Source organism: Panthera leo, chromosome A1 (genome assembly GCF_018350215.1).
Source record: "Panthera leo isolate Ple1 chromosome A1, P.leo_Ple1_pat1.1, whole genome shotgun sequence".
NCBI lineage: Eukaryota > Metazoa > Chordata > Mammalia > Carnivora > Felidae > Panthera > Panthera leo.
Window position 1 is genome coordinate 112,765,405 of NC_056679.1, and position 19,831 is coordinate 112,785,235.

General features: G+C 43.9%; 1 protein-coding gene across 1 annotated transcript in view; it reads right to left on the reverse strand.

Annotated features, from left to right (window-relative positions):
* The window catches only part of TRPC7 (transient receptor potential cation channel subfamily C member 7), a 136,870-nt gene that overhangs the window by 55,584 nt on the left and 61,455 nt on the right, over positions 1-19,831 (reverse strand). The window contains exon 4 of the mRNA XM_042955640.1: positions 2,056-2,220. Within this exon, the coding sequence (XP_042811574.1) occupies positions 2,056-2,220 (165 nt within the window). The remainder of the gene's footprint in view (positions 1-2,055; positions 2,221-19,831) is intronic.

Genomic DNA, 19,831 nt, shown 5'->3' on the forward strand with positions numbered 1-19,831 from the left:
GTGTTGAACTCAGACTTGCAGCCCAGAAAGTGCTCAGAAGGCACAGGTGGCATAATGGCCAGCTCATATTTATCTTTAGTGCTCTTTTTTGGAGTATTACTGGAAGCTCTGGGAACACCAGATGTCAATCAGACAGGTATCTGAACAGAGGAGAGGAAGCCTCAGCCATTGGGTTAAATTTTCCTGCAATCATTTCTTCCAGAATGTTCTAGAAGTCGACTGTAGGTGTGACTGTATGTTTCATGGTGGTATCAGATTCCAGGATTTATATCGGACCCCAGGAAAGTCCAGAATTCCCTCCACCTTTATGCATCTTTTTTTTTTTTTTTTTTTGGCATCACATCTTCATGATATTGGCCAAGATGATTCTTCTTAGACCTACTGAAAATCTAAACAATTTAGTCAGCAACTGCAATATCATTTCTTCCTCAATATTTCCCTAGGCCACCAAGCAGGCAGAGGCAAACCAATTTGTTGGTGTTGGCTAGTCCGTTTTCTGGTAGCTGTCACATTTGGTTTTAAAAGCAAAAGTGAGGATTGTCAGTGTTTTGTCTACCAACTGACTATCATTTTAATGACTGGAAGTCCTGAAATTAGTTTGGGGATCACAGAGTATGGAGGTGAGCATCCCTGTCCATCTGTGATGACTCTGGAGGAAGGCAAGGACCTAACCTGCGGTACAGACTAGAGAATTCCAGGATGAAAACATGTGCCTAAAACCAGTGACCTACTCTAACCCAGTTTTAAGTCTGGTTAGGTTTTTTTATGCACTGTACTTTTTTCAGCTTGTAATGAAAGAGAAAAAAATTGCCTTCATTTACATATGTATCATTTGGGGAGTTCCGATTTAGAAATCCATGACATGGTAGACTGTCAAAGAAACAAAATCCTCAGTAGATGTAAGGTTGAATACCACACGTATTCAGTTTGAGGCCTTTTATATTTAGTACCATTTTACAGAAGAAGGAGTCTGAATCCTCCCCTCTCTCGGTGGCCCACGTCTTACTCTAAGGCAGTGAGCTCACTGCCTGCCTGGTTGGGTGGTCTCAGCAGCAGCCCTGAAGTGTTGGGCCCATCATCCTGGCAAGAGATTCCTCTTAGTGGTGTTGACAAGAGGTTCCATTTAAAACATTTTTTTTTTTTTTAAATGAGAGGTTCCATTTTTCATGAACCACATTGGCTGATCGCATTCCCTGTGGAATCATTTCTCCATGATTTAGTCCCATACGTGCTAACCTTGCCTGAAGCTGCAGTGACTGCTGTGGCTCTTTGAGGCTCAGGATCAGATGGCTAGGCTGTAGGGACGGTGGTGTGGCAAGGTTGGCAGCTTGGCACGCGTGTGGGCTCCACTCCCTCCCTCACCAGCAGGCACCGGACATGCCCCTTCCCCATGAGAAAAGAACCCAGCTCTGCACCTTTCCAGCTCTCTTTCTTTCCTTTGTCTTTTCCTTCTTGTGACCTAATTAGCTGCCCATGTGGGACAGAGCCCAATGAAGGAAGCCAGGGAAACTGGGACGATGTTGAGATGGGTCTGCAGTGTCCCCAGATGAGCTGCATTGGACTCTCAGCCTATTAGTTATTTCTCTTTTCTGAACCTACTTCATAAAATATATGTGTCAGAATGTAATTGAGGGAGGGAAATGAGATATTCCATGAAAAGGGCTTAGCCAAAAGAAAGTACTCAATAAATGTTGGCTCTTCCTATTACCATTATTATAATTATCAAAGTGAGTGTAGAGGACATGTCTAGGACATCGCATAATTAGAAGAGCAGAAGTGCCCTGTATTCCCTCTCTCTTCTATTATTGATCAGATTATGGCTCATGTATTTTAAATTCCCCATATTATCACTCCTCTCTGTTTAAAAAAAAAAAAATGAAAAAACAAACAAAGAGCCCAGGTCTGTGTGGTTTTCTACTTGAGCTGAGTATCTCAGGACTATTTTCTTTAAACACGGGAAGTGCTCAGCTGTTGATCTGAACAAATGGACTTGAGGTCATGCTAAGAAGAGAGAAGAAATCACTGCAAACGACATGCACCTTAAGCAGTCTGTACCTTGCTGCACGGAGCAATCCAATAGGCTATGGCGAGAAAAGGGAGGCCTAGGGAGACTCCAAAGACAGCCAGGAATTTCACAGCGATAGACTGTTGACGTAAGCCTGAGAGATTTTCATACCACATGGTAAGCAATTGCTGCTGACAGTTAGGATGAGCAACGAACTGTAAAAACAAAACAAAAACAAAAACAAAACGCAAACAGGAAAATGGCATCGGTAGCACTTGAACAGTATACGACCTATGAGTAGCTCAGGGCTGAGATGTTTTACCTGGGATGTGGCCTGGGTGTTAGAGCAGAGCAGCGGGCAGGTGACCGCTGGGCCCTTCCAGCTTGAGGATGCTGGGTGTCTTGGCGCTGAGGTCAGAAGCCTGACAGGACTGGCTGCATCAGTGCTTGGTACTTATCTCGGGCAGAGTTCATTTGGGAGGCAGCATGAGTAATGAATGGAGCACGGATGGGGTCTTGGAGTCCCACATGGGTTTGAAATTTGCTCTACCATTTTCTAGCCAGGTGACCTCGTGTCACTTACCTAATCACTGTGAGTTTCAGTACCTTATTTGCAAAGCAGTCTGTTATCTTGTAGGATTAGCTGTGGTTGCAGAACTGTTCTCTCTTTTCCTCTACTAAGAAAAGTGTTCTGGAGAACATATTAAAACTGAGTATTTCCCTACTGGGTTTTAGTGGTGTTTGCTTGGCCACATAGAACTTTTTGTGGCCTGCTAGAGCATTGATATATGGTGTCCCTGGTATAGTAGCTTCTCACTGCTACCTCTCTCTCTTGCAACTGCCTTAATGCCCAGGTTACAAGACCTCTTATGGCCATTTTGTATCACGTGACCTCACCCCTCTGGATATAGCTTACTGGACTAGGTGAAGAACCCTGACTTAAACTGGCCTATCAGGTTTTCTCACTGCGATATTTGGGACTAATTGAGAGGGGCAGTTTCTTTATTTACTGGGAAGTTAACAAGTAATCTTGGGAGGTGTGGGTAACCATCTTCTATTGCATGGACTAAGTAGCAAAACAAGCCAATTCAAAGGAAAGAAGAATGAAGATGTGTAGAAAGAGGCTCAGATAGATAGTGTGTGCCCCTCTCTGGGGCCTCGCTCCACTCTGCCCACGTGGTCCATGAGACACTCTTTTATTCATATACAGAGGCTTCCTTATTCTGCTCTATCCAGCAAGTTGGCTTGAGCTGCTGCCACCCAACAGCCTTTTTCTGCAAATATTTGGTGCCACTTGGCCATGTGTTGAGTTGATGTTGAGTCCTGGTCACTGGAAATGGGTAATTGGTAAGTAAAATTTATGGGAATGAAGTTTCCGTTTGAGAAAACTTTACTCACTAGCTTATTTTCTCCTTGTGACAGGAGGAAGCCATTGATTGCTTTTGGTAGCCCTGCTTTTTGGCCCTGCAAAGTTTAGCCATGTATCCGTGGATTGGAACAGACAGACTGGGCATTCTTTAAAGGGTCTGACTTTTCATATGATTACACAGGAGCATAATATGCCAATTTTCATCCCATGTGCCTCACTGGGTATTAAGGAGACATGTATAGTGGTTCTGAGCAAATGCAAAACAACTCCTTTTCATTGTTAAGAGTAACGTAAATACAACTGTTTTAAAACATTCTCAGTGCAAATGGCAGCATGTTCTTGTTTCCAGTTTCTGGGAACTCAAGGCAGAGGCCAAGTGATCTGTGAGTATACTATCAGTGGTTTGTTTGGCCATGCAGCAGCCCCCGATAATACCGCTACTCAAACATTAGTGAAAATGAGGCTTTTTGGGTAGCATCACTGGATCCATGGCAACCACTGTGGTCTTTCCCTCTAAGGACAAGAGCAGTGAATTCTCCTCTACCTAAGGTAGGAAACCCCAGGACAGCAGGTGATAGGCTTCCCTATGCCCTTTCTGACTCACAATACAGTGGAGAAAGCAACAGAAAATCATGTGGGTGTTTTAGTAATTATCAGCTTTCTGAGAGTTGAGGTCCCACAGAGGGATGGTGGGTGCGCATGTGAGCCAGTCAGTTTTGTTTGTCAACAGTCATCCTTCCTGGGTGCTGAAATGGCTCTGCTCTGGAGAAGGAGTCCAATTAGAGGGTGAGACGTACGCTTATGAAATAGCAGAAGACCCCTTGGCTCACCCTCTGGCTCCCTGCCCTGTAGCTGCTCTGGAAGGATTTCAGTGCTAAACCCCTCCAGTGGCCTCTCTGTATCTTGGGAGAGTCTGTCCATGCTTTTTCTGTTGCCTCCTGAAGAGAAGTCAGGACAAAAGATTGAGCAGCAGAGCTGGAGGGGAAGAAATGCTGAGAGAGAACACAATGGGGACCATTCCCAGTCTCCCTTGCCTGCCTCAGGGAACACTGGTCACAACTAAAACATAGGGGCTGTCTTGAGACTCTGTCTTCTTGTGGTCAGACATGTCCTAATTTTTATAGCTCTGTTTCTTCCCCCATAGTAAAGCACCCCAGCTCCAAACATGCTGTTTATTGGCAGACAGTCTTTATGGTATAATGCTCCCAGAAAGCTGACAGCAGCGGATAGCTAAAGCCCAAAGTGTTTGTCTTTATATGGGCACTTTTCTATAGTTGTGGTGGGCCTTTGAAGACAACTTTATGACATATAGTTCAGTGTGTAGCAAAAGATTTTTTCTACTGTGTTTTTGAAGCACAGGGAAATATCATCTGTGATCCCAGTAAGGCTAGAGTAATGTGAGACATGCCATCCGGACACAGAGAGCCAGACACTCTAACCAAAAAGGCACTCTAGCTAGGGAACTAAGGCAGGAAGAGTTCCTACAGGGTGGGGCTGGGATGAGGAGGTGGGCAGGGTAAGGATTTTCAAAAGTAGGGTCACAAAGGAATGGATGGAAGAGGAGCCCACAGCTGGAATAGAACGGGAACACAGAAAGTACTGTCTTGGGTTTGCTTTCTTTGGCATCTAGCTCGCAAAAGGATACATGATACCAAGAGCTTTGTCCAGGCCCTTCTTGCCCCAAACCATCTTGGACTGAGTGTGGCACACTTTTATGGAAGTTATTCACGGGAAGAACTGATGAGAACTCCTCAATTTTCCCAGCAGCGTGATTCACACTCGTCATAGCTGGGAGTTCCTGATGGCCTGGGGCTGAGAATCTGGTAAGGCGGGCATACGTGGAGCTGAGCAGTCTCTTCAGAGAAGATAACTCCAGCCACGCCCATGATGGGGATGGACTGTGCCAAGAACCGGGGCCGGAGAGGGAACTTGAGAGAAGTAAAACTGCAGAGAGATAGGAAGGAGGCCTGAGACAGAATTCCCTGCGATGGATGAGGAGACTGCTGGAAAATAGAACCTGAGAATCAGGAGGGACCGGGAGTCTTTTGGCTGCCGGTTTTTGAGTCCATCTTAAGCCAGTTTTCCCGGCAGCTTGTTTGACCAGACTTCATCGTAATATAATAGCATTTATACCCAAAGCTACCTTTCTGTTGATATCTCACCTAAATGTCTTGTTCCTCCCAGCCCAAGGTGACATAGTGAGAATATAATGCTGGCATATGGGAACTCTTGGGCATGTTAGCCAAATTATGGCTGTTATTTGCTTTTATTTGATCCATGGGCTACCATTTTCTTTTTACAGCTCAAAGGAGAACCATCCCCTTCACTGTCTCCCTGATTTATATTCATACACAAGGACATAGCTGATGTTGTAAGACTAGTTGTTGAAGAGATACATTCCTTAACTAACTAACTAACTAACTAACTAACTAACTATATTTAAAGCTGTTTCAAGGGGGTGCTAATGCCCTTGGGCCAGATACTCCCATTGCAACATGGTCTAAGACTTTCCTGATGTGGGGTGGGTAAGAGTATGGACTGGTACATAGCTTCCTGGGTTCAAGTGCTGGCCCTGCCACTTGCTGGCCATATGTTGTCAGCTCATTGACTCTTTCCATGCTTAGCTTCCTTCTCTCTTCTAAAAATGAAGCTAATAATGAGGATTAAGTAAGTTAGTATTTGTAAAGTGCTTAGAATAATACCTGGCAAATAGTGAGCCCTATATCAGTATTCAGTAAATAAAAATAAATCCATGACTTTGCTTTCCTTGCCCATTTTCTCTTTCCCCTCTCCCTCAGTTTCTTTCTCCTACTCTCTGCAGCTCTTCCTCACCACCCTGTCTTTATTCTTACCTCCACATTGTTTTAGCAGCTATGTTCTTGAAGTGTTGGTGTCTCTGGAAAGGGCCATGTAGCCTAACCGTGTGGGTCAGGTCACTCCGTCTCTATCTAGTCCCTCCCTCCTCGTCCTCCACTAAAGGTGCAGCTTGATTTATCCATGCAGTTAGCTTAAAATGGGCTGGTCTCTGCTGTCAAGTGTATTCTGCTGTACCCTGATTCCCTTCTACTGATTAAGGAGCAGTGCAGGTCACTGGACCTGTGGAAAGCCCTTCTCCTCCCTCCTCAATGCCCTGCCTCCCCCGTCCACCACCTTAAAAGCTTTTAAGTCCTGCATTTTGCACTTTTTGCAGGGAGGAAAAGAGGACGACATGACTACATTTGAGCTCAGAGGCTTTGAGACTGTGTGATTTCCATATCGTTTAAGCACAGATTTTTCTCTCTGACACTAGGTGTCATTTACAGAATGATGAGATGTGGCAATGCATGATTTGATAAGCTGAAGAATAACTTAGCTGGAGCAAAATTTATAAAATCCAGTGCTTATACAGAAAATTACTTTCTTTTATACAGATAAACCATCAAAGGGCCCAGTGATGTCTGATGTGACTGTGGTCAAGATTTTCCACTTGGCTTATCACCAGTGTTTGCTTATAGAAACCCGTTTTTCCTGGAAACTGTCTATGTAGGCCACAGACACTGTCTCAAGCTACAATCACCAAGTGGCTTTTCTTAGTGTGGACCATCCATCTGAATTAGAATAATTCTGTGATGCCATTTCCTGTTTGGAGCATCTCATGGGATTAGGTTCAGGGGTGCTACTGTTTTCCTTCCCATCTTGTCTTGGGAAAGCTCTCAAGTTGTGGAAATTGAGGAGGGAAGAAGAGAAACAGAAATGTCAGTCATTTACTAATTTAGTTTGTTGGTGGTTCCTTTGTTTTCTCATTCACTTCACAAACCTCTCCTCAGTGCTCTCTCTCACCAGGTGCTGTGCCCAACATGGGAAATACAGAGCCAAGTCGCAGTCCTTGTGCACTTGGAGATCTCAGCTCTGTGACTCTGCAAGTAGAATGGGGCTTTGGAGTAACAACACCCTGCCGATTCTGGAGTAGACTCTCTGTGTTGGGTGAATGCATGAATGATGAGTGATCCCTCCATCATTGGGTGCACTTGGTGTGCTTTCTCCCATGCGACCTAATACCGAGAGCCCCACATCCTTGGCACAGCCGGTTGCTTTGTTTCCATTGATGACCTTCAGACTGCTCTTCTCTGTGCCAGCACTTAGCAGGGTGGTTGCATTCACAAGCTCTGAGGCTGGCCCGTCCAGGTTCAGGTCCCAGATCTGCCATTTCCTAGCTGTGTGACCCTGAGCATGCCACTTCCCAGGTCCTAGTTTTGTGATCCATGGGAGAGGAGAATGTGTGTTGGGTGCTCAGAACATGACCTGGTGCTTAATATTAAAGGTGGGCATTGATATTATTACTGCTGCCATTATTACTCCCACTCTACTCCCACTCTAGGGATGTCTAAATAGTGCTCTTGGTTCTTTTCCTTGCTGAGTTTATGTCATTAGCAGAGTATTGAGTATCCATGGTGTTTTTAGAGTTAAAAATTCCTGAAAAATTTAGTATGTTTGATTACAATAAAAAAGCAGAAATTGCCATTAATTTTAAGTTTTCAATTGACGCGGCATTCTGGTATGGGGTCAACATTTTCTCCATGCTCAACGAATCTGTTTATTTAGCCATGAGGCTCCCAAGTGGCCACCACAAGAGGATAGTCTGTGATAGATCTGGGTGGATGGCGGTGGGGGTGAGAAGAGAAAGGTGCTGGGTTTGGAACTTTGGATGGGGAATCCAAACAATCAGACCTCTTTCAAGGAGCCTGTCAGCCTGGGCACTAGACAAAGTAAAAATTCTTGAAGTCACAGCTCAAGTGTTTCTACTATTAATAATTGAAGGCCGGGGCGCCTGGGTGGCTCAGTCGGTTGAGCGTCCGACTTCAGCTCAGGTCACGATCTTGTGGCCTGTGAGTTCGAGCCCCGCGTCAGGCTCTGGGCTGATGGCCCAGAGCCTGGAGCCTGCTTCCGATTCTGTGTCTCCCTCTCTCTCTGCCCCTCCCCCGTTCATGCTCTGTCTCTCTCTGTCTCAAAAATAAATAAATGTTAAAAAAAAAATTAAAGAAAAAATAATTGAGGGCCTACCACATCAAGGGATTTTAGTTATGTTATCTATAATCTTCATAATAATCCTTCCAAAAATGAATGTGTGTGTGTGTGTGTGTGTGTATGTATATATATATATATATATATATATATATATATATATCCTCATATACAAATAAAGATGTGCTTTCATCCTCCTCTTGCAGCTGGGGAAAATGAGACTGAGTCACCTCAAACTGCCACAGTCCCACAGCTAGAAAGTGGTTCTAACCTGGGTCTTTCTGATTCCAAAGCCTGAGGTCTTTATATTCCACTCAGTTCCCTTTGGAATGCTGTTGATTTGTTTGGCTTAGATTTTAGTCCTTCCTGGTCTTAGTTCTCTGTCATAAATAAAACAGTAAAAAGCTAACATTTATTGAGCACTCATGTGGATGGGGCCTTGTGCTGAGCACCTTGTGAACATTTTCTCATTTAATCCTTTTAACACACTAGGGTGGGAACTCTCACGCCCTTTATAAAGTGGTACCATAACTGTTCACATCTGTCTCCAGAGTTGACATTCTCAACCACTTCCCTATATTTCCTCTCACAGCCGAAGCTTCCTGCATCTCTTCTGGGTCCCTTCACCATCTTGTTCTTTCTGCCAAGCAGGAAGTCATGTCTGTGAGCCTGCAGATTTCAGCTGTGCCACAGAGATGCACATAGGGTTTTCCAGCCAGAGTTCTGGGTGTCTCCTTTTCACTCTCTGGTGGTGGGCTGTGTCCTCTTGAGGGGGGACAGTCAATCTCTGACTTGCTTCTCCAGAGCAGTGAGAGTCCTATGCTAATCCCATGTCCCCTTCCTTCGCACTGTCTGGGATGGATGGAGAAATGGAGGCAGAAATGGAGGGGATTTTAACTGTAGAGAAAGAAAGCAAGTGAAAGGAAATGAAAGGAAGAAAAAAGAAGAAGAGCAGAGCAAAGGAAGGGAGAGTAGGAGTTGGTTCAGACCTGACTTTCAGCTGCTGCTGCAACTTGACTCCAACTCTTTTCCTTCCATCCCTAGTCTCTGTCCAGATTCTAGCAGCACTGTTCTCACAGCCTACTCCAAGCTTGACCATCGCAGACCCTTTGCTCAAGGTATCTCTGCTACCCAGTTTGCTTCCCCTTTCATCTTCACTATCCAGGTTTTGTTCAGCTCAGTATCTTTCTTGAAAGCTCACCCTCCCTACTCGGGTGAAAATCTCTCTTTCTCTCCTCTCATGCAGTTCTTAGTCTCTCCCTTTTATCATAGTTATATGCCTGGGTGATCCTCTACCAGAGAGAAAACTCCTCCTGGTTGGCTCCTATGGTCCTTAGTATAGTGCTCAATGAATGGGTACTCAGGCAGTGCTATTTGAATGAGTAAATGGCATAGCTAGAAGGTGGGTTCAGACTGAAAATCTGGAACCATCTACAGACCTTCCATACTCATCATCCCAGTTGTTTGGTAGATTCCCAGCACTTCTGGCTATGTCACCACATCTGGATAGACATATGGATATAAAAGGCTGAAAGTTTGCTTGGTCTCCAGCAGACATAATGAACAGACAGATGACTGAATTCACGTCTCGACTGAACTTATTTTCACTGTGGACGTGCCAGGAGATAGGAAAACAATAACAACAACTTGCTTCATTTCAGAAGGCAGTGGAACTAGAAGTTTAAAGATGTTATCAGGAAAAAATTCATACCATTATCTGGAGGGGCTACCCAGGAAATGAGCCAACAAGGGACATAGGTGTTGGCACTCAGGTCTAGGGGATTTTTGCTTCTTTGTTTGGTATGCATTGCCTCAGCGCACTGCCTCACTGTCCCCACCTTTTGCAGTGCCATTTTCAAAATTCTCCATTTTCTTACTAGTCAAGTGTCTTTCAGACATCCCTCTCATTCATGGGAGAATCCATTTGGATGCCTGTACAGATAGATGTCTCTCACTCCATTCCAGCCTCCCCTACCTCATCTTCCACATGTGCACCCGCAAGCTTAACCAGCCCTGGCATGCTTCTTAGTTATTCCTACAGCTGGGTGTCCTGCCAGGCAGCTGGCTACTCACTGAGCCATCCTGCAAATCTGCTGTGCAGCAAGAGGAGATGAGCACTTCTGAAGGCCCTTCACCCCTATGAAGGTTTGATATCATCTGATGAGTTGAATAGCTTACTCCATTGTTCTCTGTGCCTGTTTTCCAGGGACAGCAGGACACAAGAAACTCTCTCCCAGCTTAAATTAAGCAGTCCTCCAATTTCACAGACCAACTGGAATTACATAAATGCCCCAAACTGGTGGGTTACTCTGAGCACTGTATCTCTGACTTAGCTTCTCTCTTACCAGAGACAGAATGGTTTTCCGATGAAGACAGTTGTTCATGAATAGCCTGCGCTTTAGTCTCCGGGGCACAGAGACCTAAACGAATGGTGCTGGACTTCTCCCAGGGCTGTGGGTGAGCCATTTCCTGAGTGCAGGTGCAATGGCAAGGGGCCTTGCCTGACCCTTGTGGAGGCGAATGCTAAGTATATGATTTTCCAGTGCTCACCAGGAGTCCTCCCACAGCCCTGAGCGCAGAGGGTGCTGATGACGAAACTTGGTTTCCAGTCTGCCTTCACTCTCACAGCCAGAGTCCCACTGTGGGCTCAGAGTGAGCTTCTAGCCAGCTCCAGATGACTGCCTCTGCTCTTTCGCAATGCCACAGAGAAGCCACTCACCATACCTGGGCGGTGACTCTGTCGTCCCCACTAAGGGTTATGTCATAGCCTGAAACCATAGCAGAAATGGAGGCAGCGTTTCACAAACCTTCTTAGATTGTCTTCAACTATTCACCTTCTTGGACCTTCCCCTCCAGCCAAGCTGCTCTACATACTGTTCCCAAACATGGCCAGTGTAGCCTACCTGCCTGTGTTCATCTTGCCCTTCTCTGATTCAGTTCCTAATAAGCCTTTGAGACATAACTTTCTCCCACTTTCAAGTTCTGCCAATTCCCTCAACACCCTGAGATGTCTTGGACGCCTCTGGGTCTTGTTCTACGGCCCACTCACTTGGCAGTCATGGCTTAAGGGTCAAGTCGTGAAGAGCTGTACTATTGTGTTTACATCTTATCTCTTCCACTGTTATTAAGCTCTTTGAAGGAACCAACTGTCTGTATCCCCAAGAGTGTGCAGCCTTATGTTTTGCACATAACAGGTGCTCATAATCTTAAACATCTGTTGAGTGATAAATCGTGTGCTCTTCTGAAGCCTCTAAGATTTGCTTTATGATTTTCTCTGTGACTCATCTTTCAGAACAATTTCTAAATATAACAAATTTTGTATTACTCAGGTTCTGATGAACACTTAACTGTCTTCACATCTTTACTAGAAGGCAAACAGGGAGAGGTGATACAAACTAAACTAGACTTTTGTTTTCTTGTGCAGGAGAAGATTGAAGCATGAGACTAAAGTAGGGTTTGAGGATTTTCTTTTGGATTGGATGAGGATTGTTTAATTTCTATGTATGCCATTACCATTGCAAGCTAACATAAATCCAGAAATATTCACACAATAATGATAATAATTATTATTATAATAAAGAGTAGCTGCAGGCACCTGGGTGGCTCAGTTGGTTGAGCGTCTGACTCTTGGTTTCAGCTCAGGTCATGATCTCACTGTTCATCAGTTCGAGCCTCATGTCAGGCTCTGTGCTGACGGTGCAGAGCCTGCTTGGGATTTTCTCTTCTCCCTCTCTCTCTTCCCTTCTCACATGCTCTCTCTCTCTCTCTCAAAATAAATAAAAACTTAAAAAAAGAATAGCTGTTGTTTATTAAGCATCTATTGTATGTCAGGCTTTGTCCTTAACAGTCACCATATTATTTAGCCCTCATATCAATTCCTTGAGATGGCTGTTGTTATGTCAATATTTTATTTATTATTTTTTAAAAATTTTAACATTTATTTATTTTTGACAGACACAGAGAGACAGAACACGAGCCGAGGAAGGGCAGAGAGAGAGAGGGAGACATAGAATGTGAAGCAGGCTCCAGGCTCTAGCTGTCAGCACAGAGCCTGACACGGGGCCTGAACCCATGAACCGTGAGATCATGACCTGAACTGAAGTTGGACACTTAGCCCACTGAGCCTTCCCAGGTGCCCCAATTATGCTCTTATTTTAAAGATGGAAGTTTGAGACACAGAACTTCAGGAAGTTGCCTGTAATCACAAAGGCAATCATGACATGGTCTAGACTTGAAACCAGGCCACTCTGACTTCAAAGACAGTGGTTAGAACTGTTACCCTGTATTCCCACAAAGTAGATTTTAAATCAGGGAGACATGTGAAAGCACAAGGGACCACAGTGATTTCTCCAAGCCCACAGAGACCCAGGGACCTCATAATTTCAGATGCTGTTAGAACTCTCATCTCTCTGTGTTTCTGTCTGTGGGCCAGCCAAGTCCCAGTGGAGATAAAAATCAGGAATACATAAGGGGAAGGACTCAAGCCAGTTTCCTCAACAACTTTATCTTCCTAAACGGAATAAATCACACCAAAGACAAAATCCTGGGTGCTCTCTCCTGCATACAGACAAGAGCAGCAGCAGCTGATTGAGTAGTTGCTTAATGCCTGGTCACCACTTTGCCAGGGACTAGGTTAATGTCGAGGCCACCTAAGCACAGATTTACAGCATTGAAAAGTACAGACTCCAGTAAAAAAACTGCTTTGCTGAGGACCTAATTAGTATCTTGGGTCTCTTGCCAAATCCCACCTGACACAACTTGCTAGAAGAGCTGTAGTTTCACATAATTCTCTGAGCCTGAGTTCTGACTGAATAATGTTCCCAAGTTGGATCCGTAACTCTGCAGACTTTTCCTGGTGGCTTTGCTGTGCCTTAGGTGTAAAGATGCATGGGGGCGTAGAACATGCACTGGCTTTGGGGTCAGTCCACCTGGTGTAAATCTTGGCTCTACCACTGACTGGTGAGGGACTGAGTGGCTTAACTTCTCAGGTCTCAGTTTCTCCATCTATAAAATGACCCTAATCGTGCCTGACTCAAAGTATTTTTCAGGGGTTCAGAAAAAGCAGTTCAATTTTTGGTTTATGGTTCAATTTTGAAGTGCCAAAATACTGTTGTTTTTCTTCTGGTATAATATTTTATTTCTGTAATAAAAGTCAGAAATACAAATCATTTACATGTTAAGCCCTGTCCAAAGAATTATATAAAACATTAATTTTTTTTATCAATCAAGGGTATGCTCACTTACAGAATATTCACCTACAGTTTTCATGGTTTTTAAGTAGAGGAAGAAATTTGATTTAAATTTTTCTTGCAGAATAATTCTTATTCTAGTTCTAAGACTTTATCAACAAGGAGAACATATATTTAAAGGTACTGATTTTGATAAAGGTAATCTGCATCTATATTTAATGAAATAAAAGAAAGCAAAGACTGGAAATACTTTCTTGAAATAAAAGACACAGGTTTCAACCAAAACAAAAATTCTTTTCCTATGTTGATGGAACTAGTGGTAGGTAGCAGGGTGAAGTGGTCATGCATTTTCCAAAAAGGCTTTATCAAATTATCTACTAAAATATTAGGTCAGTTGCAGATGAAGAAATCAGAAGGAGCTCTTTGGAGTTGACTTATAACTTTATGATACCAAAATTTTCAAGTTTGTCTTGCAGAGAAGTGTACATGCATATAATTCAGCAATGATGTATTTGATATGCTTTACTTTTTAAAATCACACTTTACATTTTACCTTTATGTAATTATTTAAAAATCACACTTTAAAATTAATTTCGTCTTTTATGAATTTATATTATAATGCTCGTGTATGTGTAACATATATTTTGTCCATGTTTTATTTTTACTTGATGCTTTTATTTGTATATGCAGTTTTACACTTAAAACACACTCAGGATTAAGTGTCTTTTAAAATTTAAACTTTTTATTTATTATTTATTTAAAAATTTTTTTAATGTTTATTTTATTTTTGAGAGAGAGAGACAGAGCCTGAGCAGGGAAGGGCATAGAGAGAGACACACAGAATCCGAGGCAGGCTCCAGGCTGTGAGCTATCAGCACAGAGCCTGATGTGGGGCTTGAACCCACGAACTGTGAGATCATGAACTGAGCCAAAGTTGGACACTTAACCGATTGAGCCACCCAGGTGCCCCTAAAATTAAAGCTTTTTAAAATTTAAACTTAGGAATTTTCAACACTTATGAAATGTGACCATTACCAGTATTTTGATAATATGAGACATAAATCTTGAAATAAATCTTGACATACCATTACCAGTATTTTGATAATATGAGACATAAATCTTGAAACACCCTTGGTTCAGGAATAAGAAATAGCAGATATGTGACCCAAATGTTAACGGTCTTGTCAGCTGGTGAGTACAGACCAGCCCCATTGACATGCATCTGTCTGTCCAACGACCAGACGTGTAGTAAATGCTATTTGATATTTTGCACCAAGCACCTTCAGGTGTGGAAAATATAGTAGTAAGTGAGGCGGTCAAGTTTTTTGCCTTTGGGAAGATTGTGAATTTCCAAAACTTGCTACGTCAGAGCCCTTTCAGGCTGGATGGCAAGCAGTTTTTTATGATGGCCTCCTATGTGTTTCTACTTGAGTCACATACTAAATGTTCCCTGAAGTGTCCCCAGGTGGCTGATCCAGTGCATAGGTACAGCTGCTGTTGTGTCCCTGTAGCTCTGTTCTGGCTGTCCTACCGTCAGCTCGTTATTCTGTTGTTCTGCTTGCATGGACGCCTCCTGGGCTGGCCTGCACCTACCTCTGTAGTGTGTTTAGCCCTCTGCCCTCTACTCTGCTCTCATGACTTTCTTTCTCCTGCAGTTCTGCTGCTGGCCTGGGGGGCTCCCACGAGGTAGTGGATGCTGAATTCCTCAAGACCTCGAATGCCTTTGTTGTGAGGGCCATCCACTTTCTCAGCACACGTGGCCACTTGCTCACCATCATGTCTAATCTCCACATTTCCATCCGTCTACCCCAGAAATGCCTGTATCTTCTCATGCCCATCTTTTCTAGAGGGCACTCCCTCAATAGAGTCACTGGAACTAATGCCCAGGGTGAAGTAATGCCTTCCACTGTTCCACAGTTTCTCCTTCTCAGGGTTCAGGCCTGCATAATTCTGTTTTGATGATCCCAAGTAGATTACTCGTCTTATTCATGTCACCTCCATTTGACTACATGATTTAGTTTCCCAAAAGCCAGATGGATAAAGGTGTGAAAACCGGAGCCAGTACTCTTAGCTCCCTATATAAAGTTAGCTTTTCTTGGCTTATGGGGAGGTCAGGGAGGACCTGAGGACCACTTCATGCTGAACTCTGAACTCCTGTTCACCCCTATACTCAGGTTTTTCCCAGACTTCTCGTTTCTGGGAATTTGTCTTGCAGTCTTAACTTAACATTAACCTTATTTCCTGCTCTTCCACTTCCCAGCACCAACCTGACCAACAAAGTGAAACCCAGTGTAGACAATGTTCAGGTTAGTTCTCACAAAGTTCTGGGCCCCATGCAAACAGTAGAGTGTATCTATGATGAATATTCCCTCCCCAACAGCTACCATAATTTTCCACATCTAGAGCACACAGACAACTTTTAAGGGGTGTTTCCTAATTCTTGATGTCATGCTTCCATTTCTATCATCTGATACTTGAAGGGACATTGTTACTTGACGGAAAGCCTGGCACACACCTTAGCCAGATACGTAGCAAAGGTTGCTGTATTTTCCTCTTCGTGGTATCTGTGTCTGCTCTGTCACTAATGCTTCCAGCCTGGACATCCCCAGTTGCACCTTTTGTTTCTCCAGGAAATCTGGAAATTTATCACATCCCAGACACTGGGAAACCTAAAGTGTTTATTTCTGGTGGAGGCACACCCTGGTCATGCAGGTGACCGCTGGCTGTCATTCTTACATGTCAAATGATGGGTATGAATATTCAGCAACCAATGGAAAGGTCCCCTTGACACTTCTGTTTAGTATTTGAAGAGACACTAGTGCCCTTTGTCACTCAGGGGTCACACCCCAAGGTATATATATGTAGAAAATTTCCTGGTGAGTTAATTTTGGTCTTACTTTGGGTGCTGTTTTTTGTTTTTGTTTTTAATCAACCCATGGCAATAACGTCTTTATTTCTCTCAGAATGTTCATATTCTTCAGAAGTAGAAACTGAATCTCATAAGCAATTGTGATATGTTTAAGCTTACATGCATGTATGTATGCATAAATTTGTATCTGTCTGTCCATCCCTCCATCCATCCATCCATCCATCCATCCATCCATTCACCCATATGCTCGTCCAGAAAATACCTATTGAGCCAGATACCACGAACACAAAGGTGAAAAATAATGTTCTGGCTTTCATGGCCCTCTAAGTCTAGTCAGGGAGACTGGTAAACAGGAAGATTCATTGTAGCTCAGTCGGTGCTATAGCAGTGCTATCAGGATGCTATGAAAGAGCAGAGAAGAAGCAACCCATCCCAAGAGGGGATACGGAGGGGCAGTGAGGGAAGGCTTCCTGGAGGAGGAGGGTTTTTTGAGCTGAGCTAGAGAGTCTGTTAGCAGACCATCAAGAGAGTCAGGAAGGGCATGCTGAAAAGAAGGACCTGCAAAGAATTTGGGCTTCTAAGTCAGATAGATCTTGCTTTAAATCTTGACTTTGCCTCTCAGGCAGTGCTATTGCATCTGGAAAGTGGGGATGACGATATTGATGGTGCGCTGAATGAGGGTATTCAGAGCACTTGGTATGGTTAAGGGCACAGATTAAGCACTTAATAGATTGTTGTTTTATTAGTGATGCCTCGGAACCTAACGTGTCAGGAGAGATGAAGATAGCTCAGGGTGGATGACCTTTGGAGAGCAGTAGGAGGTAGGAGCTGCTCAGGAGTCTTGCATCACCCTAACATGGAGACTAAACGTGCCTCAGAAAAACAGGGTGTCTTGGCAGCTAATAGTCTTTCATTTTTAGATATATGGGCAGGAACCCATAATGTAGATTGTATGCACACACTTGTCCCCACTTCCGCCCCTGCTGTACTCCCATTTACCAAAGAGCAGAACAACATCATTTAAATTACAGCATCAGACAGTCTCAAAAGGCTCCAGAGGCACCTGATTCATGGAACCTGCCCAGCAGACAATTATAATTTATTGCATTGTCCAGGATTCTGTTTGCAACTTCTTTAAATGTTAATGATCAATAATGTAATTATGATGGGGAAAGTTTCTGGGCCAGTTGTGAGTTTAATTGGATTTACAAAGCCATCTGGAGCTTTGCAGAATTCTTTGTATATTATTTCCAGACCAAGTTTGGATAGCTTCTGGTTGCTATAATGTCCAACATATAGCAAAGACACTTTCCCAAGCTCTGAGAATCCAGAAGGGTAGACCTGGGTCAGAGGACACAGGGATGATGGTAGATTCTGTAATCTCCCCTCTCCTCAACTCCCCAAGAACAGGGAAGGGGCCAGTAAGGATGGATTTCTTCTAAGAACTGAGCTCCCTTCATCTGGACAAGAGGCTTGATCAATTACTGCCCACTATGGGTAGAGAAAAAGAACATTTCTTCCCATATCTTTGAGATTTTTGATAATCTGATTCTTGCATACTTCCCATCCTGCCAATCTCCTTTTTCTTTCAGTGTGATGTAGCTCCACTCCCCACTCTTCCTGAAACATACTAAGGTCTCACTTGACCACCTTGACCAAAATAGAAGTCTTCCCTCTACCTGCCAATCAGTCCCTTCCTGCCTCTTACCCTGCTTTGTTTATATCACTTGGTAACCACCAGACTTTATGGTACACGTTTATCATCTGTCACTGCACTAGAATGTAAGCTCCATAATGGTAAGGACTTTTTTTTTTTTAATTGCATTGTGTTCACAGTACTCAGAACAGTGTCCAGTACATAGTAGCCTTTTAATAAATATTTGCTGAATGAATGAATGAATGAATGAATGAATGAATCTTCTAGCTCATCTCCTTAACTCTACCATGTGCCCCTACAAATAAGAAGTCTAACCCTTTCTTTCTGCCTGGGGGTAGATGGCCTTTCTAAAGATAGTGATAATAATCTCTCCCATCTCGCATGTTCTGCAGTGTGACAGAGGTGGGGTCTGTTTCCACTGCCACTGATGCTGGGCTAGCTCTCAGTGATCTATTTTGAACAACAGAATGTGGTAGAAGTGATGCTGCAGAACTTTCCAAGACTGGACCTTAGAGATCTTCAGCATCTCTTTTCACTCCTGGGAAAGCTCCCTCTTCAAAGACAACTGCCCTGTAGGAGACCACCCCCCCCTGAGATCACTGTGCTGTTAGGAAATGCAACATAGCCATGTGGAGGGGGAGAAGGCAGGGAGAGAGAGAGAAAGAGAGGAGAGGAGAAGAGAGAGACAGAAACACACTATATAAAAGGGCATTCATGTGCCAGACACGTAAGTGAAGCCTTCTAGAATCTTCCATTTCAGCCTAACCACCAATTAGCTTACACCAGTTTGATACAGCTGAGCAAAGGACTCCAGCTGATGCACTGTGGCCATAAGAACTTCTCACTTGAGTCATGCCAGATTTCCTGATCCACAGAATTGTAAGCAGATAAAAGTATTTGTTGTTTTTTTAAGCCACTGAGTATTAAGCACCAGAAGATAAGTTGAACGCTTGTGTTGCTTTCAGTCCCAGCTCTCCGTGTTACCTCCTTCTCCATGGGACTATTGGGTGAGAGCTCCCTCCACAGCTTTCAACTGTTCTCTCCTGGGACGCTCATCCTCTTTTCGTCTCCTCCTCTCCTTCACAGAAGAAGTGTTCCTCCTAATCGCAGCTGGCTCTCACCTGTGTTCTTGACCTTCTCCACAGCCTCTGGACTATCTGAAATCTGGTCCCTGAACTCTGATGCAATTGCTTTCTCAAAATCATGTTAATTTCCTCCACTCCTCGGACCTGATAGTCTGTTCTCTGTCTTCCTGTCCTTGGATACCTCTGTAACCCAGATACCACCTCCTGCCCACTGAGCTGTAGATGCCCTTCCCTTAATCTCCTCTGCATCACTGGGTGTCTGAATAACCCTCTTGGAAGGGGCACCTGGATGGCTCAGTTTGTTGAGTGGCCGACTGTTGATTTTAGCTCAGTCATGATCTCACAGTCATGGGATCAATCCCCGCACAGGGCTCTGCACCGGGTGTGGTGCCTGCTTGCGATTCTTTCTGTCCCTCTCTCTGCCCCTCCCCTATGCATGCCCACACTCTTTCTCTCTCAAAAAAAAAATAATAAAAAGAATAACCTTCCTGGGAGATGAGCCTGTCATGTTTTCTCAGCTGAAGTATCATGATGGGAGAATGATTGGCCTTCTACTTCCTGTGGAGGTGTCCAGGAGGATTCTGTGAGCCAAGTAGTTGTGGTTCAGGAGGAAGTACACAGTTCTTGGGATTGGTTCCAAAAACCACATGCTGGCC